This window comes from Manis javanica, chromosome 8 (assembly GCF_040802235.1).
Source record: "Manis javanica isolate MJ-LG chromosome 8, MJ_LKY, whole genome shotgun sequence".
NCBI classification, from domain to species: Eukaryota; Metazoa; Chordata; class Mammalia; order Pholidota; family Manidae; genus Manis; species Manis javanica.
Genome location: NC_133163.1, coordinates 14,999,116 through 15,019,837, shown reverse-complemented (window position 1 = coordinate 15,019,837; position 20,722 = coordinate 14,999,116). Strand labels below are relative to the sequence as shown.

The 20,722-nt window shown below is 42.6% G+C and overlaps 1 protein-coding gene across 5 annotated transcripts in view; it reads right to left on the bottom strand.

Annotated features, from left to right (window-relative positions):
* PTPN21 (protein tyrosine phosphatase non-receptor type 21) overlaps positions 1-20,722 on the bottom strand; it is a 70,970-nt gene that overhangs the window by 6,386 nt on the left and 43,862 nt on the right. For 4 of the 5 annotated variants that reach the window (XM_036991565.2, XM_036991567.2, XM_036991566.2 and 1 more), the window contains exons 11-18: positions 15,423-15,483; positions 14,867-14,951; positions 9,753-11,194; positions 5,733-5,870; positions 3,976-4,197; positions 1,204-1,332; positions 774-1,008; positions 188-348 (exon numbers count right to left, since the gene is read on the bottom strand). In XM_036991565.2, coding sequence (XP_036847460.1) covers positions 188-348; positions 774-1,008; positions 1,204-1,332; positions 3,976-4,197; positions 5,733-5,870; positions 9,753-11,194; positions 14,867-14,951; positions 15,423-15,483 — 2,473 coding nt within the window. The remainder of the gene's footprint in view (positions 1-187; positions 349-773; positions 1,009-1,203; positions 1,333-3,975; positions 4,198-5,732; positions 5,871-9,752; positions 11,195-14,866; positions 14,952-15,422; positions 15,484-20,722) is intronic. The other variant, XM_036991569.2, reaches the window with a different exon arrangement.

The window sequence follows — 20,722 nt, the reverse complement described above, 5'->3', positions numbered from 1 at the left end:
GGAGAGCGAGCAGGGGTGGGGAAGAGCTGGTGTCCCCACAGAAACCTGCTGAGGAGACTGGCACACTTGCCCCACGTAGCGCCTTCTCTGAGAAACCCCCAAGGAAATTTGTCCAGAAAGAACCATCAGGCCAGTAGGCCCTCTTCCCCAGCCTCGTGCTCCCCCAACCAAAACAGGAAATAAGCACCTCATTGTGCTCCAGACAGGCGATCATGACCTCTGACAGAATGACGACGCCGGTCCTGCCCACTCCCGCACTGCAGTGGACCAGCAGCGGGGGGTTGGGGCCTTTTGGTTCGCTTGTGCTATTTGTATGGCGTCGAACAGACTGGATCTCTTCCAGGTAGGCTGTGAAAGAGCAATGAAATAGAAAAATATTGAGGGATTGGGGCCTGGCCAATTGACAACTTTCAGATTCTCCCGACTGACTGAGCGAGGGGACGCCAGAGAGCGCCCTGGGCGCCAGCTGACCAGCCCCACCCACTGGCGGCCGTGTGATCTTGGGCAAGTCCCTGCCTCTGCCTGGGCTTCCATTTCCTCACCTACAAAATGAAATGGGGAGACAGTCTCTACAGCTCAGCGACCGCATTCTACTCGCTACCAAGTCATACTTTAAAAACTTCTTGTTAAGCTTCCCAAACCTTAAAATCTTAAAACAAGTCCAAAGCTTATCTGTGAGAACAGAGCGGAAATATTTCAGGAACCAAAGTCTTCCTCCCTTTAGTTGACTCAGAAGTGCCAGTGGAGGCTGTGCTGGGAGTCAAGACACTTACATAAAAACCCCTTGAGGTCCTGTGGACAGCCATGCTCAGGCCAGTCTGTGTACTGGAGGTGCCAAACTGTCCTCTCCTGCCCTGTGAGGAGGTGCTTCATCTTCAAGCCTGTAGTAGCGTAGCAACCCGAGTCTGTGCGGAAGCGCGTTGTGATCTTAAACCTTCCATAGGTGACGGTGTTATGCCTGGACCCAAGTCGTGGCCAGTACCTAAAGCTCTTCTCCCTTCCACCCTCCTGTTAAAGACAAGCACAGTCAAACACAGCACAAGATCCAGCAAGAGCTGGCCTTTCATACAGATGGCTTGTCTGAAATTCAGAACCACAAGCCCACCCTGCCTGTTTCCCTGAAGGTCAGGATTCCATAAAGATCAACATGAACTGTTGTTCTTCTGAGGCTGAGAAAGTCAATTAAGAGAAATGAGTGCTCACCTCTTCTGCTGTCACCATAGCTATAATTGCAATGCCTTGTTCCCATACCATCTGCCAAAAATCCTGACAAGTATTCTGTAATGGTCCCTGTGTGGCAATATAGTCCCATTCAATTCCACTTACAGAGACCTGAAATTAGAAAAGGTTTTAAAAAAAATTAATGTGTATATAATATGTATGTATGCATGTTTGTTCATGGTAGTACTAAAGGAGTGAACTGAATTATTCAGGAGAATAAAGAGTTCTTATCCTTTTTCATTGGTACAATTTCCATTACTGAACGCTATAAACTTAAGTCCTCTGAATTCACATAATATCTATGTGACCTGGGGCAATTCTCTTAACCTCTCTGAATCTCAGTTCTCACCTGTAAAATAAAAAATATTACCTATCCTCATAAAGCTGCTGTCAGGATTAAGTGAGTCAATATATATGGGGCCTTGCACATAATAAGTATGAGTGAATAGTTATCATTGCTGCTGTTACAGTTGTTCTTCTAATAAAAATTGTATCAGCTCTCACCCAAATTTCCAACATAATTTCCCCTAGGGAAATACCGAACACATTGGGTAAAGTTTAGCAATTAGGTCAATACCCAAGTTCAATGTCAGATTTTCATAGGAAAAAAATGTCTTCCTTCTTAAGAAAATCTTACCTAGAACCTCTGAGTCAAGATCACCCTCCACAATGAGACTGATTCCACTTAAGATTTAACCTTCCTGAGAACAGGCTGCCATAACAGTAATTACCGATTTGCTGCCAGGAGATCTGGGAAAAGCCTTGCTCCCATCTCACTGAATGAGGCAGTGATTTGTCTGCCCCCTGACATGAAGCCCTGTGCCTTGCCCTGTTCTGCCCACGCTCACTTGAGGCCCCAGCCCTGAGTGGCAACCCGCATTCTCTCTGAGCGCCACTTGGTGGCGGCACTGGGGTGCTACCGGTCACTACAGCGAACAAGAACTAGGAAGGAAGGGTCTGTCTGATGGGGAGCCCAAGGGGGAGGTGTCAGCATTTCCTTATTTAGGGAAAAATGCAGTGAGGTCCCACACTGGTAGCAGATCCAGGAATCCGGAAGCTCAGGCTCCTTTCACTATTTTTCAAGTTGCCTTTGAAGATTTTGAAATACTACCATGGAACTACAACTTTATTCAGTTCTCATTCATCCAGTCACGAGACACTGGAAGAGTTACTACAAAGACATGCTTGGCTCATAAGTAAATTATGTCCATATTAAAAGGCACATGCAGAGATTCCCAAAGACCTTATAGGGAGCTGGCATTCACAGGCAGACTGCCAGGTCGCTGGAAAGACTCGAAACTGCTCTCATCAAGTATCACTTGCAGACTTAGTAAAAACTGGGAAAGAAGAAAAACGACACCTGGCCATAGAATGTACTCATTCACTACCTACAAGGGAATTTCTCCTTCCCAAAATAACTGGATCTGCAGACTGCATGAACAAAAGGTACAGTGATGAGGAAAAGAGAGCTTCTGGCTTTCCTCACCTACCTATTGTGAATCATCACTTTTTCCATTTTAATGGGTGTAACATTACCCCCACTATACGGTTTCCAGGGAAAAAGTGGCACTACTTCTTCAAAGAAGAAAATGTTTAAAAATATGATTACAGGGAATATCACAAAGAAAACAGATAGTCCCATCATTAAGTAAAAGTTTCGGTGAACACCATAAAAAAACCCAGACACTTCGGTTACATGAAAATGCATGTAGGTATGTGATAAGTAAAAAATAGCAATTCAGCTGCTCTTGAGAGAATTTATGAGCTAGAAAGAAGTCTTCAGGGTTTTTTTTATTACAGTAAAGTTGATATACAATATTATGTTGCTTTCAGATGTACCAACAGAGTGACTGGATAATCACATACATTACTGGATGCTTGCCACAATAGATGTAGTTACCCCATTATCATACCAATATTACAATATTATTGGTTAAATTCTCTGTTGTACTTCCATTTCTATGTCTAACCTATTTTGCAATTTGCAGTTTGTACCTTTTATCCCCTTCACCCATTTCACCCATCCCTCCACCCGCTTCCCTAAGGTAACCAACCAAGTCTTATTGCCTATATTTGTGGGTCTATTCCTTTTTTTCTTAGATTCCACATATTACTGAAACCATATGGTATTTGTCCTTCTATACCTGGTATATTTCACTTAGCATGATACCCTCTAGGTCTATCCATATTGTAGCAATTGGAAGAATTTCTTTTTTTTTAATGGCTGAATAATATTCCATTGCATATATGTACCACATCTTTATCCATTCATCTATAGGTGGGCACTTGGGTTGCTTCCATATCTTTGCTATTGTAAATAATGCTGCAATGAACGTAGGTGTGCATATATTTTTTCAAATCTGGGGTTTTGTCTTCTTTGGGTAAATTCTCCAAAATGGAATTGGTGACTTATATGGTATTTCTATTTGTAGTTTTCTGAGAAACCTCCATACTGTTTTCAAGAGGTCTTCAGATTTAGAACAACAAAGTTCTAAAGCCAGGCAAATAAGTGCTCTCTGAAGTCATGGCACCAATGTTGGGGGCAGAGTGTCAGACCAAGGGGAAAGGGCAAACACACTTTGGCTGCTGAGGAACAGTTTCTACCCAGCCCTGTGTTGGATTTCCAAGCTTATAATATGGTTTGTCACAATGTTTCAAAATATCAGGGTGTTTACAGAATACAGCCCTGAATGTGATTCCCACTAAGAATGGTTTATTACTCTAAAAGTTCATTATTCTAAATGTTCCTCTCACCTTAATGTGTGATGCATTGATGTAGCCAGTATTGTTTTCCTTAGTTGGGACCAACTCCACTCTGGCATCGTCATAGGGAAGGACATCTTGGAATCGATTTCTTTCTGCATTTTCAGGGAGTCGTGCTGTTGAGCACTCCCCATCTACTAGCCGTTTTTTAAGGATTCGTTCATATTCTGTGAATACCATTCCCTGTTCTAACCGCTGTTCCAAAATTTTACACTATAAGATAGAATATGTGAAATCATATGAATAAAATCACATGTCACAGTTGCATACTGATTGTATATTTGAAATCTCATTTTCTGTTTGATCTCACATTATCTAATTTTGAAAATTCTATATAAAATCAAAATTAAATTTTTAACAAGCCTTAATAGTAAGAGTTAAAAAAACAAATGAGGGAGGCACAGTCGCAGGGGGGCCATCAGGTGAGAAATTGGGGATCAACAGTGGTGAGGCTTAGAACCTCACCCCCCTGTTTTGAGAGAAATCTTCTGCATCCATGGATGTTTTATTGCCCTTGTCTAGCTTAGATGAACACATAGTCTACAGGCACACACCTGATCATCTACAATTGCTTTCTTACAACACTAAACTACGTTTTCTACCTTTATCTTACATCTACCTACCACTTCAGCATTTTATTAAAAATAAAAATAATAATAATAATAAAGGGAGGAATGTGGGATCCACATATAAATCAAGTATAAAAATCAAACAAATATTCATATTTGACCTGATTGTTTATAGTTCATAATGCGTGATTAAAACCGAAAGTTTCTGTGATGACTACCCTTGCACTGTTCACCATGTAAGAACTTATTCACTATGTAAGAATTTGTTCACCACGTAAGAACTTGTTTGTTATGCTTCAGAAGATTGGAGACTGACGAGAATTAGGCTTGAGATGGATTAATGATTGTGCATTGAGCATTGACCCCCCTATACAGAATTTTATTGTTGTTAACAACCATTTAATCAATAAATATGAGAGATGCCCTCTCAAAAAATAAAAATTAAAAAAAAATGAAATAATCTTCTTGGTGAGAAATACAATGCAAAGTTCTGTTTAAAGGTGAAAATTAGCATAAAACAGTTTGCTGAATTCATTTTCTCTAGATATATTTGACTCCTGAGAACAGAAAATGCACCTGCAGAACAGAAAATCCTAGAGTGGGATAATCAACTCCAACCTCTATGAACAAATACTTCAGTTTTATAATATATGATGTATAAAAAACTGAAAACAGTAGTAAATACTAGAAACTACCTCCATGATTCAAATTAACTTTTTCTTAGCATCATTCATGCCTGATTTTAATATAATAAAATGTCATAGCAAATATATCTCAGTCACAAAGTTTTGAAAAATTCAGTAACTGTTTACTTTTGAGATGTTTTCAATATAATGAAAGCAGTCAACACCTGCTTTCTTTCCTGTGTGCGCTCATACGCATTTGTGGATTTCCTCTAATTTTAAGGCCAGTAAAATTCAAGACTGCCACAGGTGGCTGGAAGAAGGTAAAGAAAACAGTCAGAAACAAACAAAATAATCATCATTTAGCCTGAAATTACCTATGAAGACATTAGCTGTGTATCTGCCCCAATTTCAAGGTCCAGGTTACAAAATTCTTTAACACTCATTTATGATGATTAAATGTGTTAGAAAACTCACTGAAAGCCCAAGAAGGCATTTTCATAGCATTTATCGACTGCCCCAGAGAAGGCAGGAAGCCCGCGTGGCTTGTACATACCCTCTCGTCATTGGTGGCTCTGGCCGGCACCTCCTTTCCTTCATCGGGCAGAGGCAGCCGGGACAGGGAGAGTCCATTCAGGGCAGCCAATTTGAGAGGGCCAATTTTTTTCGCATCTACTCGGCTCTTTTTCATTCCCTATAAAAATATTTATATGTATATAAGAGAAATATACACAAATAAAACTCCTTCAAAAAGAAACTTCAAAGGACTGAACACTGGAAAAAACAGGAGTGTTCTCCTAAGCTGCCAACTGCAAGAGAGATTAAACTCCTTCACACACATACGCATTTGTTTAACAAACATAGGAGAAAGACACGCCTTTCAAGGCCAAAGCCCTGATAAGTCTTGCAGATAGAATGCTTGGAAATGCCATTGGTTCAGGCTCTGTTGTAATGAAAGGTGAAGTTCCAGGCAGAGAACCTTTCTTCACAGAAGTCCCAAATTTCAAAAAATGACACATACAAACCAACCCCACAAAAAGCGTTTCGAATGCAGTCACCTGATTATAATAGACTTTCATGATTTTATAAAAACATTCATTAGTTCTTTAAATCATTCTGAAAAAAGTGGTTTCTGTGGTCTATCCTGTTCTACGTTCTGTTGCAGATTTGTGTGATCTGGGGGATCAGTACACCTATCAGAACTGCCACATTTTTAAAACCAGGAAAATAAAACAAGGCTGGTATCTCCATTATGACACCAGAAAGAGGGCACAAGGGAGGACATCACAAGAATGCTCTCTCTCGAAAACAGGTGTTTCCTCAAGTTATTATTAAAGTTAATGATTTTCCCCTTTAAGGCAAACAAGCCCAAGAAGGCTAAGTCTCCTTCGACAGTCTACACCTCATTGAAAACCGTAATATCATAATGCAGTAGCCCTAATTTGACAGAAATTGTTTCCTCAGTTCTGTCTCCTAAATGAAATCAGCTTTACTCTAGCTCTACCAGCCTGGGAGGGAGGGAGAGGGTGGGAAGGAAGCACACAGACTAAAAGGTCCCTGCTTGGGCTAAAATTCGTGATTCTAATGTGTGCAGAAAACAGTGCTATGTTGGTAAATTTTAACAAACGGGGTTGGGGGAGTCTAATTTTTAAAGTTTGCCAGTTTCCATGGTGCATATCCTCCCACCTCAGCCAATTTCCAACTGCCTCAATTTAAGTCAGCTCTCACCAGCGAGCATGGGATGGCTCCAGCAAACCTCTGTCTGAAAATGACCCAGAACGCCCCACCACCAGCTGAAGGAGCTGACTGGCTGTAAGGTCAGTGCTAAAGCTAGTATTTGAAGAAAGATGCATATAGTCAAAACCAGCTTTAAATACCCCCACTTCACCCTTAGTGCACAACCCACACAGTGATTTGTGTGAGAGCCACTGCACAAGACTTGGGACAACAGGAAGACCCCTACCTACAGGGCTATGGGAGCACTCCAACCAGTCCACCTTTCTCAGATAATAATCAAGTCTCTGGAGGTGGAGAAGGGTAGAACATTCTAAAATGTTCCTGCTTGTCTGCAATTTATCTCATTGTTTTTAATACTAATAAGCATCTATAACTTTAATTCACTATAGCATGTAAATCAAGTTTGTTTGCTGTAACAATTAAGATAATGGCAACCCTGTGTTACTACAGGGAGGGGGAGTTGTAGGGGGTTCTTCAGTCTTTCAGAAGTCACTAAATTGGATGTATGACCCAAGCCACTGTAAAACATTTGACTGAGCACTGCTACATGCTTGGACCTCACTTCATCCCCCAACAAACTCTCTGGGGTCATCTGCATTCACAATGAGAAAACTGAGTCACAGGGAGATGAAATAGCTTACACAGTGTCACATGGCTGCCTCTTTATACATGGTAATCAGTGTCAAAACAATAAAAACCTTTCATTAAAATCAGGTAGGCTGCATCACAGAATTTAGCATTTTTCAGGCCTAACCTTACGTGGGACTTAACAGAAGGCCACAGCAGGCAGAGGACATGTTACCAATGGGAAGCTGAGTTCTGGTCTGTGAAGGGTCTGGCGCACTGGGCAGAGAATTAATAAATGCAAGGTCTAGACTCAGACTCAAGGTTTCCCACTTGGAGGTCCTTTTCCCCTGGCCACAGCTGCCCTACACATTGTTCAAGTAAGGAGAATCCCTAATGCAAAAAGGGGAACAAAAGCATAACCCAGTCACATGATTTCAGTGATACTCCAGGTCTTAAGTCAATGAGGGAGAAAATTTCTATTTTTAGAGAACCAAACTGATTGAAGTCCTCAAATTTAGTGGAACTTGCTAGGCACATTAAAAGCATACAGGGACAAAAGCCTTGAGTACTGACCTGTACTCAAACCAAGTATTATTTGGGGAAAAGACTAGGTTCACACATAAAAACGACAGGCCATTCTGGGTTTAATTAGGGAAGAGTGTTAACAATGAAGGCTCTACCTAGGAGGCTCGGGGCCACAGGTAGAATATTTTGGAAGACACATACACACTCTTGTCTCCACTGTGGGCCACGGATCAAGAGCCATACCCTCCACTTCAGCCAACCTAAGACACTGGCTTTTACACTGAAGTAGATGAGTAAGAAGGTCCTCCCAAGAAAAATTAAAAATTAAATTTACAGTTCAAATCTAAAATTCATTTAAAAACACACACATTTAAGACTGTGGCACTATTAGAAGTAGTTTCAGTCTATGTGTACTATTTCTTAAGCACTATAATATTGTCTGAATTTTTTCCAGCTTATGAAGATTATGCCATCTCAGAGGATCTAAATATGAAGCCAGATCCATACTTGCGATGGGCCCTCAAGTCGGAGTACACAGCCTAGCAGAGAAAGGGGAAGAATCCTAGCTGCCAGGACACTAGGAGCAATTGGGAAGCAGAGTGGGCAGGATAGTTAATCACTGTAGGTTGGCCAGTGTGCAGGGCATGGCGAACAGACATATGGGCATTGAGGAGCTGGAAACCTGAGCAGTGCAGCAAGGGGACTTAAGGTGGACTTGGGACTCAAAGGGTTTCAGTGAAAAGAGAAGAGTTAGGCTTAGACAAGCAATTATTAATAATATTTTATATACAATGTACCTCAGTGCAGGACAGTGTACAAGGTAAGAGAACAACTGACAAGATAAATACATGTTTAAAATTCCAGCTCAGTCACTCACTAGTTGTGTGACCTTGGGGAAGTTACTTAAAGTCTCAGTCTGTTTCCTCTTCTGTAGGAACAATAGGCCTGTTATAAATCGCACGTGGTTTAAGGAGATGACATGTTGGGCACAGAGTAAAAATTATCTAGGAATAGCAGATAGAGATGATGTTATGTTTCCTTATATTATGCTTCGAATAGGTAAGAAGTCCTTAATATGTGATTATTCACTGTACTGATTATTCAAGAGCTGTATAAGGGACCTTCCTTTGCTTCTCAGTTCATTTATTCTTCTTTAAAGAGACCTGGAGCTGCTCTCAGGTTTTTGTCTTGACAAAGAGCCACTTTCCTTCCCAATTCCAGAATCACTCTCCAAGCCCTCAGAGATCATGGCCAAGCAGTTCAAGCTGTATCCTCACAGACTCCTAAAGAAACACATCAGAAACTTCCAGGGATGCTTCTCGCAGACACCACACAAGCGAACTGAACAAATGGGGCCCTGACCTGCCGCAGGGGGTATTTTTTTAATGGAGGCTGACAAAGCAATCTTGGCTGAAGCCCCCAAACTTTGACTTCCTTTTCCTTGGCACTGCATTGCTACACGTATCACTCATTCATTCTTTCTATTCCATTCCACAGTGGCTGCTGCGTTTACCTTTTCAATTCACCTAATTTATTGTCTCTACCAAAATCACTACAATTCTAATCAATTCCTATCACTTCCATTGGTAATCAACCTCAAAGTGCTCCAAATAAGACACAAAAGAAGTGTTTCAGTGCTGAAAAACACCAGGAGGAGTCAGAGAAAAGAGAGAGGGTAGTGTGGAGACCAGGTTTAAGGGGGCCGTCCCAGGCTGGGTGAGGCACACATGCGCACCGCTGGGCTTACCCCCAACGGCGGAAGTCCGTCCACAATGTCCTTCTTCCCAGAGAGGAGATCCGACACCGGCCTCTTCTTCAGAGAATCCCTCCTCGCTCGGTACCGCCCAGACGTGGTGAGGTCAGACTCGGACATGGAGGGCGTCAGCAGCCCGTCTCTTCTGGGCCGCCGGGCCTCAGCGACCATGTGAACAGGGCTGCTGTCTCTCACCCTCCTCTCGGCCTCGGTGATGTGGGACTTGGGCTCGAGAATGTGCAGAGGGCCGGCAGCTGGGGTGACCGAAGCACAGGGGAAGGTCGGCTGTGGCTCTTGGGAGTAACTGCCCCGGGGCTCACGTGCCTGCGGAGAGAGCGCCGTCCCTGTTCTGTTCTGCTCTTCAAAATCTTCCTCCTCCTCGCTGCTGTGTATCAGCATGGTGGCGTCGGACAGAGATTTTTTATGACCATATCTCGGGCTTTCCTGATCATCAGTCTCTTCTCGTTTTGTTCTCTCCATGAGAACATTTGGCTGGGAGCCTGCGGAGACAGCCCGCAGCGCCACGTCTGCGGCGGACGCCGACATGGTCCTCTCCTTAAGCCTCATGCCTTCGAAGCTGTGCGCCAGCCCAGCCAACTCAATGCTGTTCCTCTTCTGTAACTGGGCGTGCCGGGCTGAGGTGAGAGGCTCGCTGACCTCCTGGAGAGAATGGGCCACCGGCAGGCTCTCCTCCTGGAACGTCTGGACCGAGTGATGGACTCGCCTGGTGATGAGATCCGGGTTGCTACTGCTCACGTAGAGGTGGCGCGACAGGTCTGGGGTGCTGTTGGCAGGCCTCGGGTATGGGTACGGTGGGGGTGGGCGGTACACCTGTGTTTTCATGATGTTTGGGGCTGGGTAGTCCTGGGCCTGGAGCTGCACGTTGGTCAGTTCAGGCACGCTGACAGCACCCACCACAGGCCGCCTCTCTGCGGGGTGGGGGTAGGCAGACTGGCTGTGGAAACTGTAATTCAAACTGAGTGGACAGTGGGCCGACTGGGGGGAGGTAAAATGGGCATGCTCCCGAATTTCAGGTTGGCTATAGACCAGGGCATCGGGCCGGCTGTACGCGTACGAGTGGCCGATGTTGAGGTTTCTCAGCGAGCGGCTCTGCCTCTCTGTGTGCACCATTCCTCTGTTGAGCTGCTTCATCACAGTCTCATAATCTGGGGTCGGGCGGTAAGATGGAGGTATCAGGGCGCTGTGCCTGTGTGACAGGACACAGTCAGGTCTCATGACGTCACTCCCGGTAATGCTTGGGTTAGAGGACATGGGTGAGGGCTGCAAGTAGGGCTGAGCGTTATTTAAGGAGTTAGTGCTGTGCGCACTGTAGACACTGCCATTGCGGATCCGACCGCTCAGGTCGACCTGCGCTCGATCCAAACTTGTCTGAGAGTGACAATAGTATCCATTCTGGTTGGTCACAAAGAGGTTATCTGGGAGGAAGAAAACATTTAAAATGTATTTTTAACATGAGAGTTTACAAATGTATTAAATTGGACCAATTACTCCAGCCAAACATTGACAGGCCCTCAACACTGACGACATTTTCAACATAGCTTATGAAAATCCAAGCAGAAATCTGGCTATACCCACATGCTAGCTGAGTGGGCAGGTCATTTTCTGGAGCCTCAGATTCCTCACCTACAGAATGGCAATGGTTTTGTCTACTCTAAGAATGGGATTCAGGATTTGGCCCCCAGGAAAGATTAAGCAAATCTAAGTCCAATATTAAGAGTGTGATTATATCATAAAATACTGTATTTTTCTGCAAGTCAAAAACAGGTTTTAAGGAGACAAAGCAGACTTTGTGGAACTCTGGGGAGCTGCAGGCAGAGAGAGTGCTCAAGGCACCGGGCCACCGACCGCTTTCTCTGGCTGCTTTCTCCGCCTGGTGGGGATGTGGCCTTACTGATGCTGAACTAGTTCAAGCACTGACTGTGATCACCTCCTGAAATGGAATTCTAGGTTGTGGGTAAGTTCTTCCAGAGTGAACATAAAAGGGCAATACTTGAGCAGGATCTGAGCTTCTCCAGCTCCAACAGTACCACCAGTACCTGCATGCCTCACCAGGGGGCCAGAAGAACCACGCTAAGATAGCCACACCTGCCCCCTGCCTCAGTAGGCTCAGCATCCCCAGCGAGCAGAACCGGGGGTTAATCCAAGCTACAGTGGCTGCGTGTGTACCTGTCAGGGTTGGAAGGAGGCATGTTTCTTTTGTCTGATGTGCACTTCACCTGAAACACCATTACTAATGAAGGTGATTTCCAACACTTCAAAAGAAAATCAGGAGTCATGTCCTTCAGAAGACAGTTAGTTGCCTTTGAAAGCCCCATGATCATTTAAGTGACAACTGGTTACAAAGTGAATATACCCGTCTGGTGTGTGGACTTCATTCAGGCAGCACACCCAGCCGGGAGACACCAGGACTCTAATGCATCACCGTATTCTTCCTGCGCATACACAACGCTTCCTGGTCCATGCACTCTTCCCATGTGTGAGTCCCTGGGAACTGGCTTGTCTGGACTAGCGTAATACCTGCCCACCTAGCCTCCCTGCCTCCAGGCTCCTCTCTGTACCCCACAAACCATCGAGTTGTGAGCCTGTATGTGTGTAAGACGACGCTCTGAACTGACAAGAGAAAAGGTGACTGGAATCCTGGCAAAGCAGAAAGGTATGTACGAAAGTCACCAAAATTCAAGGAAGAACTGTTGCAATCTAAGGAGGTAAGTGACAAGAGTCCACACAGGAGGAGGGAAGGCTCCCTTCCAGCCTGACCAGGACAGGGAGAAGGCCGAGATCAGACTCACAGAAGACACAGCATTCGAGGGGCCTTGTGGGGTGGGTGGGGGGATAGGCAGGCCCAGCTTGCATCGTAGCCAGCTCTCGACCTCTGAGACCACACAGGATTTTGCCTCCTTGCCTCTGGATGCCAGGTACAGTCATGTAACAAGTGGCACAGTGTCATGAAGCCATTTTCAGCAAGCTGTATTAGCTGATATTTATCAAGTGCTTACCATAAGCTAGATGTCTGCTGAGGGCTTTACAGGCAGTAGCTCCCTTAACTGCCACAGTGACAGATGGAGCACAGAAGTGATGACAGGGGGTGGCCAACACAGACTTGACAGGCATCCTTGCTGAAATCTGAAATGCGCCTGAGACTGCCCTGGAAGCTTGCAAAGGGAGAGGGGGAGGCCATGGGCAGACCTTCCGGGCAGCCAACAACACGGCTGGTGCAGGAGCAGGGAGAACCCTTCACACTGGGAAGAGGTTTTTCAAGAAGGAGAGCAGGCTGGAATTTGATGGTGAGGGGGATGGTGGGGCACTGGGACCTATGAGAAGGCAGTCTGAGTGGAGGAGCAAAGGTGGAGGGGTCAACGGATGTCCAACAGGGGTATGACCCTCAGTAGGGGTGGGTGGAAAAGGAAAGCAGAAGCAATCCCAACTGGAGTTGGAAGACAGAAGAGAAAAAAATACTAGGATGCCTATAGATGGAGGCAAAGGAATGACAGCAAGGCACAGAGAGCGCCTTTTCCCAGAAGTAGGTGGGGCTGGGGTCACGAAACCAGATGAGGGTGGTGTGCAAGGAGAGGACAGTGAGGAAGGTAGAGAGACACCCCGAGGAGGGCACCCTCGGAAGCCACGCAGCAAAGCTCTGCTCCCCTCCTGCCCACGACGGCAGGGAAACGTATGCCCACAGAAGGCCCTGCACAAACACTACAGTCACAACCCACCTCCTCATCTCTTCCCCAATCATTTCCTGCCAGTTACCTACATGAGGGTCCAACTGGACCACTCTCCTCTCCTAGTATCACCCTTCCTCATTCTGAGCCGTGGCATTCACTGTCCACCAAAACCAGGTGCAGCAATCCTGATCAAGTATCTGCCTCTGTCTGCCTCTTGAAATCCACCCATTTTAGGTCGGTCCAGAGAGCCCTCCTCAATCTCTCCCCAACATGAAGGGCCTTTCCTCTGTTGAAGGGCACAGTAACTGTTGGCTCTCTCGCATCAAAACAATCATGTTCTCTTTGTTATTAAGTTATTTGTGTACTAGTCTTATTCCCCACTATTAGATTCTAAGCTTCTTAAGATGTGAAATTACTTCTCTGCATCAATCTCCTTGCCTTTATAGTAGAGCCTTGTACACAGAGTAGGGTAAATGTCTGTTAAATGAATGCTTAAGATTCAGCTTTAGAGACGTCATCTTAAATACAGCTTCCTACACTAGTCAAGTGAACAATAAAATGCTTAAACCTTTACAGTGGAAGGTTTCAGGCTGAGAAAAGAACATGAGCCTGGGACACACTGTGCTGGAAAGAAGGAAGCACTCAAAGTCTAACGGGGGAGCATTAACAGGACAGAGGAACCAGCTTGAAGGAGCGCCCATGGGCCAAATTTGGAATCATTTAGCATCAAAATGTGATACTGCATATTGCTACACATGTCTAGAAACTCAATCTAATGGTAGCTTCCTCTGTGACACCAGAGTGGCTATAATCATAAAAACAATTTGGATGTAACTTCAGCCAAAAACTATCCTGGCTCCAAGATCTCCAAGTCTTCAGATTTATTTAGTCTTCAGCGCTAAACTTTTAAGTTAGAGACAGAGAACATGCCTCTCCTTAATGACATGCCCCAACTAGACACCGCCACATGATCTATTACAATTATATTCATAATCCTAACTCTCTTTATCCTATTTCAATTAAAAATCTCTAAACACCACTATCCCCACAACACAGAAACTAAGATAAAACTACACTATAAAACACACACCCCCTGAGAAAAAAAATGAATGAAAATCTATTTGCCTCTTTTATTACCCCAGTAATAATAGGAATCCCTATTATCACAATTGTTATTATGTTCCCAATAATCCTTTTCCCAACATCAAAACGACTATATATTTCGTGTCGTATCTATCCAACAATGACTTTTAAAACAAACATCCAAACAAATAATAAGTATCCACAACTACAAAGGACAAACCTGAACCTTGATACTAATTAACACTAATTATTTTCATTGTATCCACAAATCTGCTAGGCCTACTACCCCATTCAAATTGTAATAATTTTGTAAGGCATTTCAGAAATGGTGTACTATACCTTGGGAAGAAGTATATGGTTCTGTATAGTGTCCATTGTAATGCAGCTGGGGTGGGGGAGGCATCACATAGGGCTGGGGTTTAGGCTAAGAAACGGAAAGCAGGAAACAGGGTTAAAACACATTAGCCATGTAATATATGGAAAGGAAGTGTCTCTGCTTGTTTCTTTCCCGCCTTTAAAAAACTTCTAAAGGAGTTAAACATATTATATATGGAAAATTTACAGGAAGACCACTTAGAGGAAGTACATTTAATCATAGGCAAAATCACCTAGTATTTTAAATATTTACTAACTTCTGAGTACTTGTGGCTAGTAGTCCAAATGTTTAATATTAGTTTGGACCTAATATTTCACTATTTGTAATAAAATATAATAAATATTATATAAATATTAGGTTGGACCTATGAAAAATCACCATTCTTTTGTTAAAAATGATCAAGTATCAGCACACTTTTGTGGTCCAAACTAAAATTTAACACAACCAAAAGCATATTTTACTAAAGTAGATCACATCACTAGAAAAAGAAAAGCAACCATACTTTTCCTTCTCTCTTACCAGGGACATCCTTGAAGATGACCTCCTCCTAACTGGGTTCACCGAGACAGTCTGAGTTTGCCTAAAAAATAAGACATGTCTTTGAGACATAAACACACATAACCTTCCTAATTCTATCAAAATATATTAATAAGAAGGTAAAATGATAGATCTTCTACAGCAAAAAGGATAAACTAATCCAATCATAAATTAGAGAAAAGGAAACTCTCCTCACTCGGGGCTGTGACCCTTTCCTGTTGCCCAGACCCCTTGGACCACAGTGCAGGGTCTGAGTTCCACATGAAACACCAACTCTCTAGACTGTCAATGGGACCAGCAGGTGTGTCATTCCCTAGTCCATCCAGGTGAGACCTCTGGAGTGATCATAAGCAGAGAGGAAAAGAGGCAAGGCCAGACCGCCAACAAACACCCCAGGGCAAGCAAGATTTTCAGCACAAATGCATCTGTCCTGCGAGCCCAGGGTAGCCCTGACCACCTCCATTAGCAGCCCTGAGGGGTGACCATCAGCTGCCAGCCCAGAAGCTTGAGGCAAAGGGAACTGCCTGACTTCACTTAAAATCTATTAACCACCACCACGAACATAATGAAGAGGTACATTTATTTCCTAAAGGAGCTAAATTAGAGAAAGCAAAAAAGTTCAGTAGGCCTGTGGCAAACCCATTTATCTTTTTCTGAAAGAAACTTGTCTGATTGGTTTTGCCTATTTTCTTTTAAAGCAATGAGTATATTAAGGAGTGTCAACTGACAATTATCAGATAATTTGAGATTTTAAACTATTTACAGCAAGTTCTATCTTTGAATAAATAATTAGATCAAAAAGGAGCAAGAAACAGGAAGGCCTATTTGTCATTCTATCATTTTTAAACAAAAACAGGATTTTTTCATTCTTGGGTACAGTTTTATTGCAAATTTTGTCAAAGCACTTTTTAAAAATAACTTTTACCACCTATTCCTGGGTCATGAACTTATGTGAATCATAAACATTCACTATAAAAATATTTTGTGACTTTTGGTTATAGCATTTTAAGGACTAATTACTAGAAAACCCATAATCACCCAGTAAACAATCCATTTAATCAGCAAATTTACCATAATATCAAGTCTTATGTCTCATAAATTAACATTCTTATTAGCACTCTAACAATTTATATCTTGTATTCACCCTGAAAATTAATCTATTTTCACTAGCAGAAGTGGTATTTCCCACACACGGGATCTGGTTTGGCACCCTTGCTGGCAGAGTCCCATGTGGACCCAACACTGCCCGCTGCAGAGGCTGCTTCCTGCTAAACACAAGCTAGTACATCTTCCTCAAGACTTTTGAGATAAAATAAAACCAGTGTTTATTAGGACCTTAGCATCAGGTGACTACAATTGCTTTTACTAGTTGACTTTTTCTAATTAAATGCTTTCTTTAATCATTCTTTCATTATCACTGCAATACGCTGAAGTTATTGATGAAGAATAAGTATCTCTTTTCTAAAGGGTGCTCCATCTGCCAAGTATTTGGTACTGAACAATAACAAAATGGATGTTAATTCTATTAGGCTGCAAAAATACCTGTACCATGGTAAATCACTTGGGGGTCCGATTGAGGCCTCCTGAATGAAACAAGACAGGATGGTGCATGTGGGCAGTTGTTTAAACACTCCTTAAATGCATATATTAATGTATTCCTTAAATTCAGTGTCCAAAATCTGGAGACCCTGTATTCTGTAGCCTTGAAATGTACTTAGCCTTGTTTATTCTCCATTGCTGGGGCTAAGTTTGGGTACTCTGAAGTTTACATTTAGTCTGAAGAAACACTTTTAAAGTACTATACACTCGCAATTCAGAAATGGGGAGAAAGGGTTGCTGATAGAATCCTTCTAATAACATGTCCACAGTTGCTGAGCCTGGAGCAAAAATAAAACTTAAACGTATTAGACAAAAATCCCAGGATGCAGAGCGTAGAAGCATCAGTGGCATTTCCCACACACGGGATCTGGTTTGGCACCCTTGCTGGCAGCGCCCGTATGGAGCCAACACTGCCCGCTGCAGAGGCTGCTTCCTGCTAAACACAAACTAGCACATCTTCCTCCTGCCAAATTGACACAGGCAGGCAGCCCTGCGATCAGTTCTGCTATTCTAACCTTTTTTGTCCTACCAATGTTCTTACAGATGTACTTTACTTTGAGATCAGTATGCCAGAGAAAATGTTATGTTGGTTGTGTTTTCCAGACTTTTGAGACAGTTAATACTATTCTGCCAAAAATTAAACAGATGAAGAACTCTTAGAAAAGAGTATTGTGATATGTGCACTGGAAAAGACAAAATAAGAAAGTGCTGCTAGCTCAAGTAAAATCAAATGTTACTCCTTACTAAACAGCACTAAGGACTGCATATGATTACCTCATGGAATCCAAACACGAGCCCCATGAGGGACCCTGCTTATTATCCTGATTGCACAGATAAGGAAACTGATACTTAGATTAAGTAAATTGCTCCTGGTCACATGACAAGTAAGTGGCAGAACCTGCATTTGAATTAGGCAGGTCTGTCAGATTCCTAATCATAGGCTCTTAACAACTGACATTTGTCTCACCCCCTTCCGAACTCCAACTGATTTGCAAGCTTCATGGAGACAGACAAGACATGCTGTGCTATCACTGGTGGCCCTCCAATGTTTGTTGAACAAATGAATGACAGTAAGTGAGGACTGCAGCTGATGTTTATTACTACACATTTGTGGTCAAGCTCATATTTCTAAGAGTTGCCTCAATTTCATTTTGTGATCTTCCTTTCTTATGTATTTACAGTTAGTGAAAAGTGAGATTTTGATCAACAAAAAATGTGTTATGTGGTGGAAATACCTAGCAAATGTTAGTCTCAATGACTTTCTCTAATGCGATAGGAGTTACTCTGTCTTCTTCCAGGCCTCCCACAGTCTCTTCAAATCCTGCAGTACACCTACAAGGGCAGCCCCATCCTGTCAGACAGGGCCTACACCAATCAGTGTCCTGACTGCAGGTCTCCAGAACAGGTGGACACCGGCTGCTGTGTGCACTGACAACCCTAAACTGCAGGCAACGCACACCAGCACACCAGCTCTCATTGCCCTCAGTAAGCAGCCTACTGGTGACTGAAATTCAACTTCCCCTCTAGAGAAAGTCCGTTGAAACCTCTACCACATGGCTTCGAAGGCTGGGGGAGTCCACTCTCCCCTGCTTCCCCACCCCCCACCTCTGGAGAGAAAAGCTGCCTACACCAAGAACCTGCTCAAGAATCCTTTTTTTCTCCAAGCCCTTTTCTTATATTAATTAGAGCAGTTGATGACAGCATGACCAGTTCTGGGGTTTGAGGTGGGAGTGGGGGTGGAAGAAGTTATTTGACCTAATAGACTGACATTATCTCATTTTAATTCCTTATCCAATCTCTTGATGGAATGTTAAATAAAAGACCCATTATTCCCACTTTATAGGCTAAAAGACAAACTATCCAAAAAAACAAGAAACAACAAATGCTGACAAGGATGCAGAGAAAGGGGGACCCTCCTACACTGTTGGTAGAAATGTAAATTGTTGTAACTGTGTGGAAAGCAAAATGGAAGTTCCTCAAAAAGCTAAAAACAGAAATACTGTTTGACCCATTGATTCCACTCATAGGAATTTACCCGAAGAAAATAAGATTCATGATTCGAAAAGACATATGTACCCCTATGTTTACTGCAGCACTATTTACAATAGCCAAGATAGGGAAGCAACCTAAGTGTCCATCAATAGATGAATGGAGAAAGAAGATGTGGTACAAATACACAATGGATTATTTATTCAGCCATAAAAAGGGAAGAAATCCTGCTGTTTGCAACAACGTGGATGGATCTAGAGGATATGCTCAGTGAAATAAGCCAGGTGGATAAAGAAACTCCAAATGATTTCACTCATTTGTGGAGTATAAAAACAAAGCAAAACAGAAGGAAAAAAATAGCAGTAGACTCATAGATACCAAGAAGGGACTAGTGGTTACCAAAGAGGAGGAGGCTAGTGGGGAGGGAGAAGGGGATTAAGGGACACAGTAATTCACAATTACAATATAGGTAGGTCACAAGCTCAGTAGTACAGCACGGAGAATACAATTAGTGACTGTAACATCTTTGATAGACAGTGACCGCACTGGAGGAGATGAGGACTTGATAATATGGGTAAATGTTGAACCACTGTTTGTATCTGAAACCATCATAATACTGTATATCAATGATACTTTAATAAAAAAAATTAAAAGGTAAAGAAATTATTTTTAGCAGTTTTAAGGTTGGGTAACATAAAAAGATGATTCTGTTACCTAAAGTACCTATTTAAAAGAGGGGGGGAGGGGACAAGACTGCTGATGGATCATATCACTCTATACATTCTACATTACAGTCATCTGAGTAAGGTTAGATGAATTACATAAAGCCATCCCAAACACCATTATGTCATATATCAGACTGGGGGGTGGAGAGTGGACACTCCAAAGGTAAAGTCCTCTTTTGTATGCAAACAGAATCCATCTCCTGAGTCACAGGTCATCCTAGACTGAACCAGACATCTGGAATCCACTGTCCAATTTCACGCCTGCTACAGTTTTTAAATGCCCATCACACTTAAGCTTACTCAGTGGACAATGAGAATGAATCCATGAATACTATTAAATGTAACTAACCAGTCTAGATTGAAGGCCTTAAAAGAAATGACCATAAAAATTAAAGGTATTTTTAGTTTTTTTACCCATCTAAACACTAAAAGCTAAGAATTCACTTACTTTACTTGGGGAACAAGGGCTGACAATATGTTTCCCACAGAATGAAGTGTAGATATCATCCACCATAAATAATTATATAGGAGCAGTTCATGAATATGGACTTCCATAATCTACTGGATGTATGGAGATTAAAAACAATGTAGAAAATAGTCCTCTAAATGTAATTATTTCATTTTAAAAACACCCATTTTCCTTATATAAATATAATATATACCACTGAAGACCATAACATGGTTTTATTTATATTTGGCAAGAAACAGTAATATTACAAAAACTAGATTTCCAAAACTAAACCACTTACCACAAAAAATTTCTTTTCCATCTGAATTTTAACATAATTACCAGGTAGTGATTTGCCAAAAAACTCTTAAAAAATGGCATTAGCCACCAACCAATATGGATGTCTACTGGAAAGGGGTTATATTCTGCCATTTATTCAACATGATTGAGCTTCTCCATTATTTTCCAGAAGAGGGAATAAACTGAGATAATGATGGTTCAACACTTAAGTAAGCTTAAAT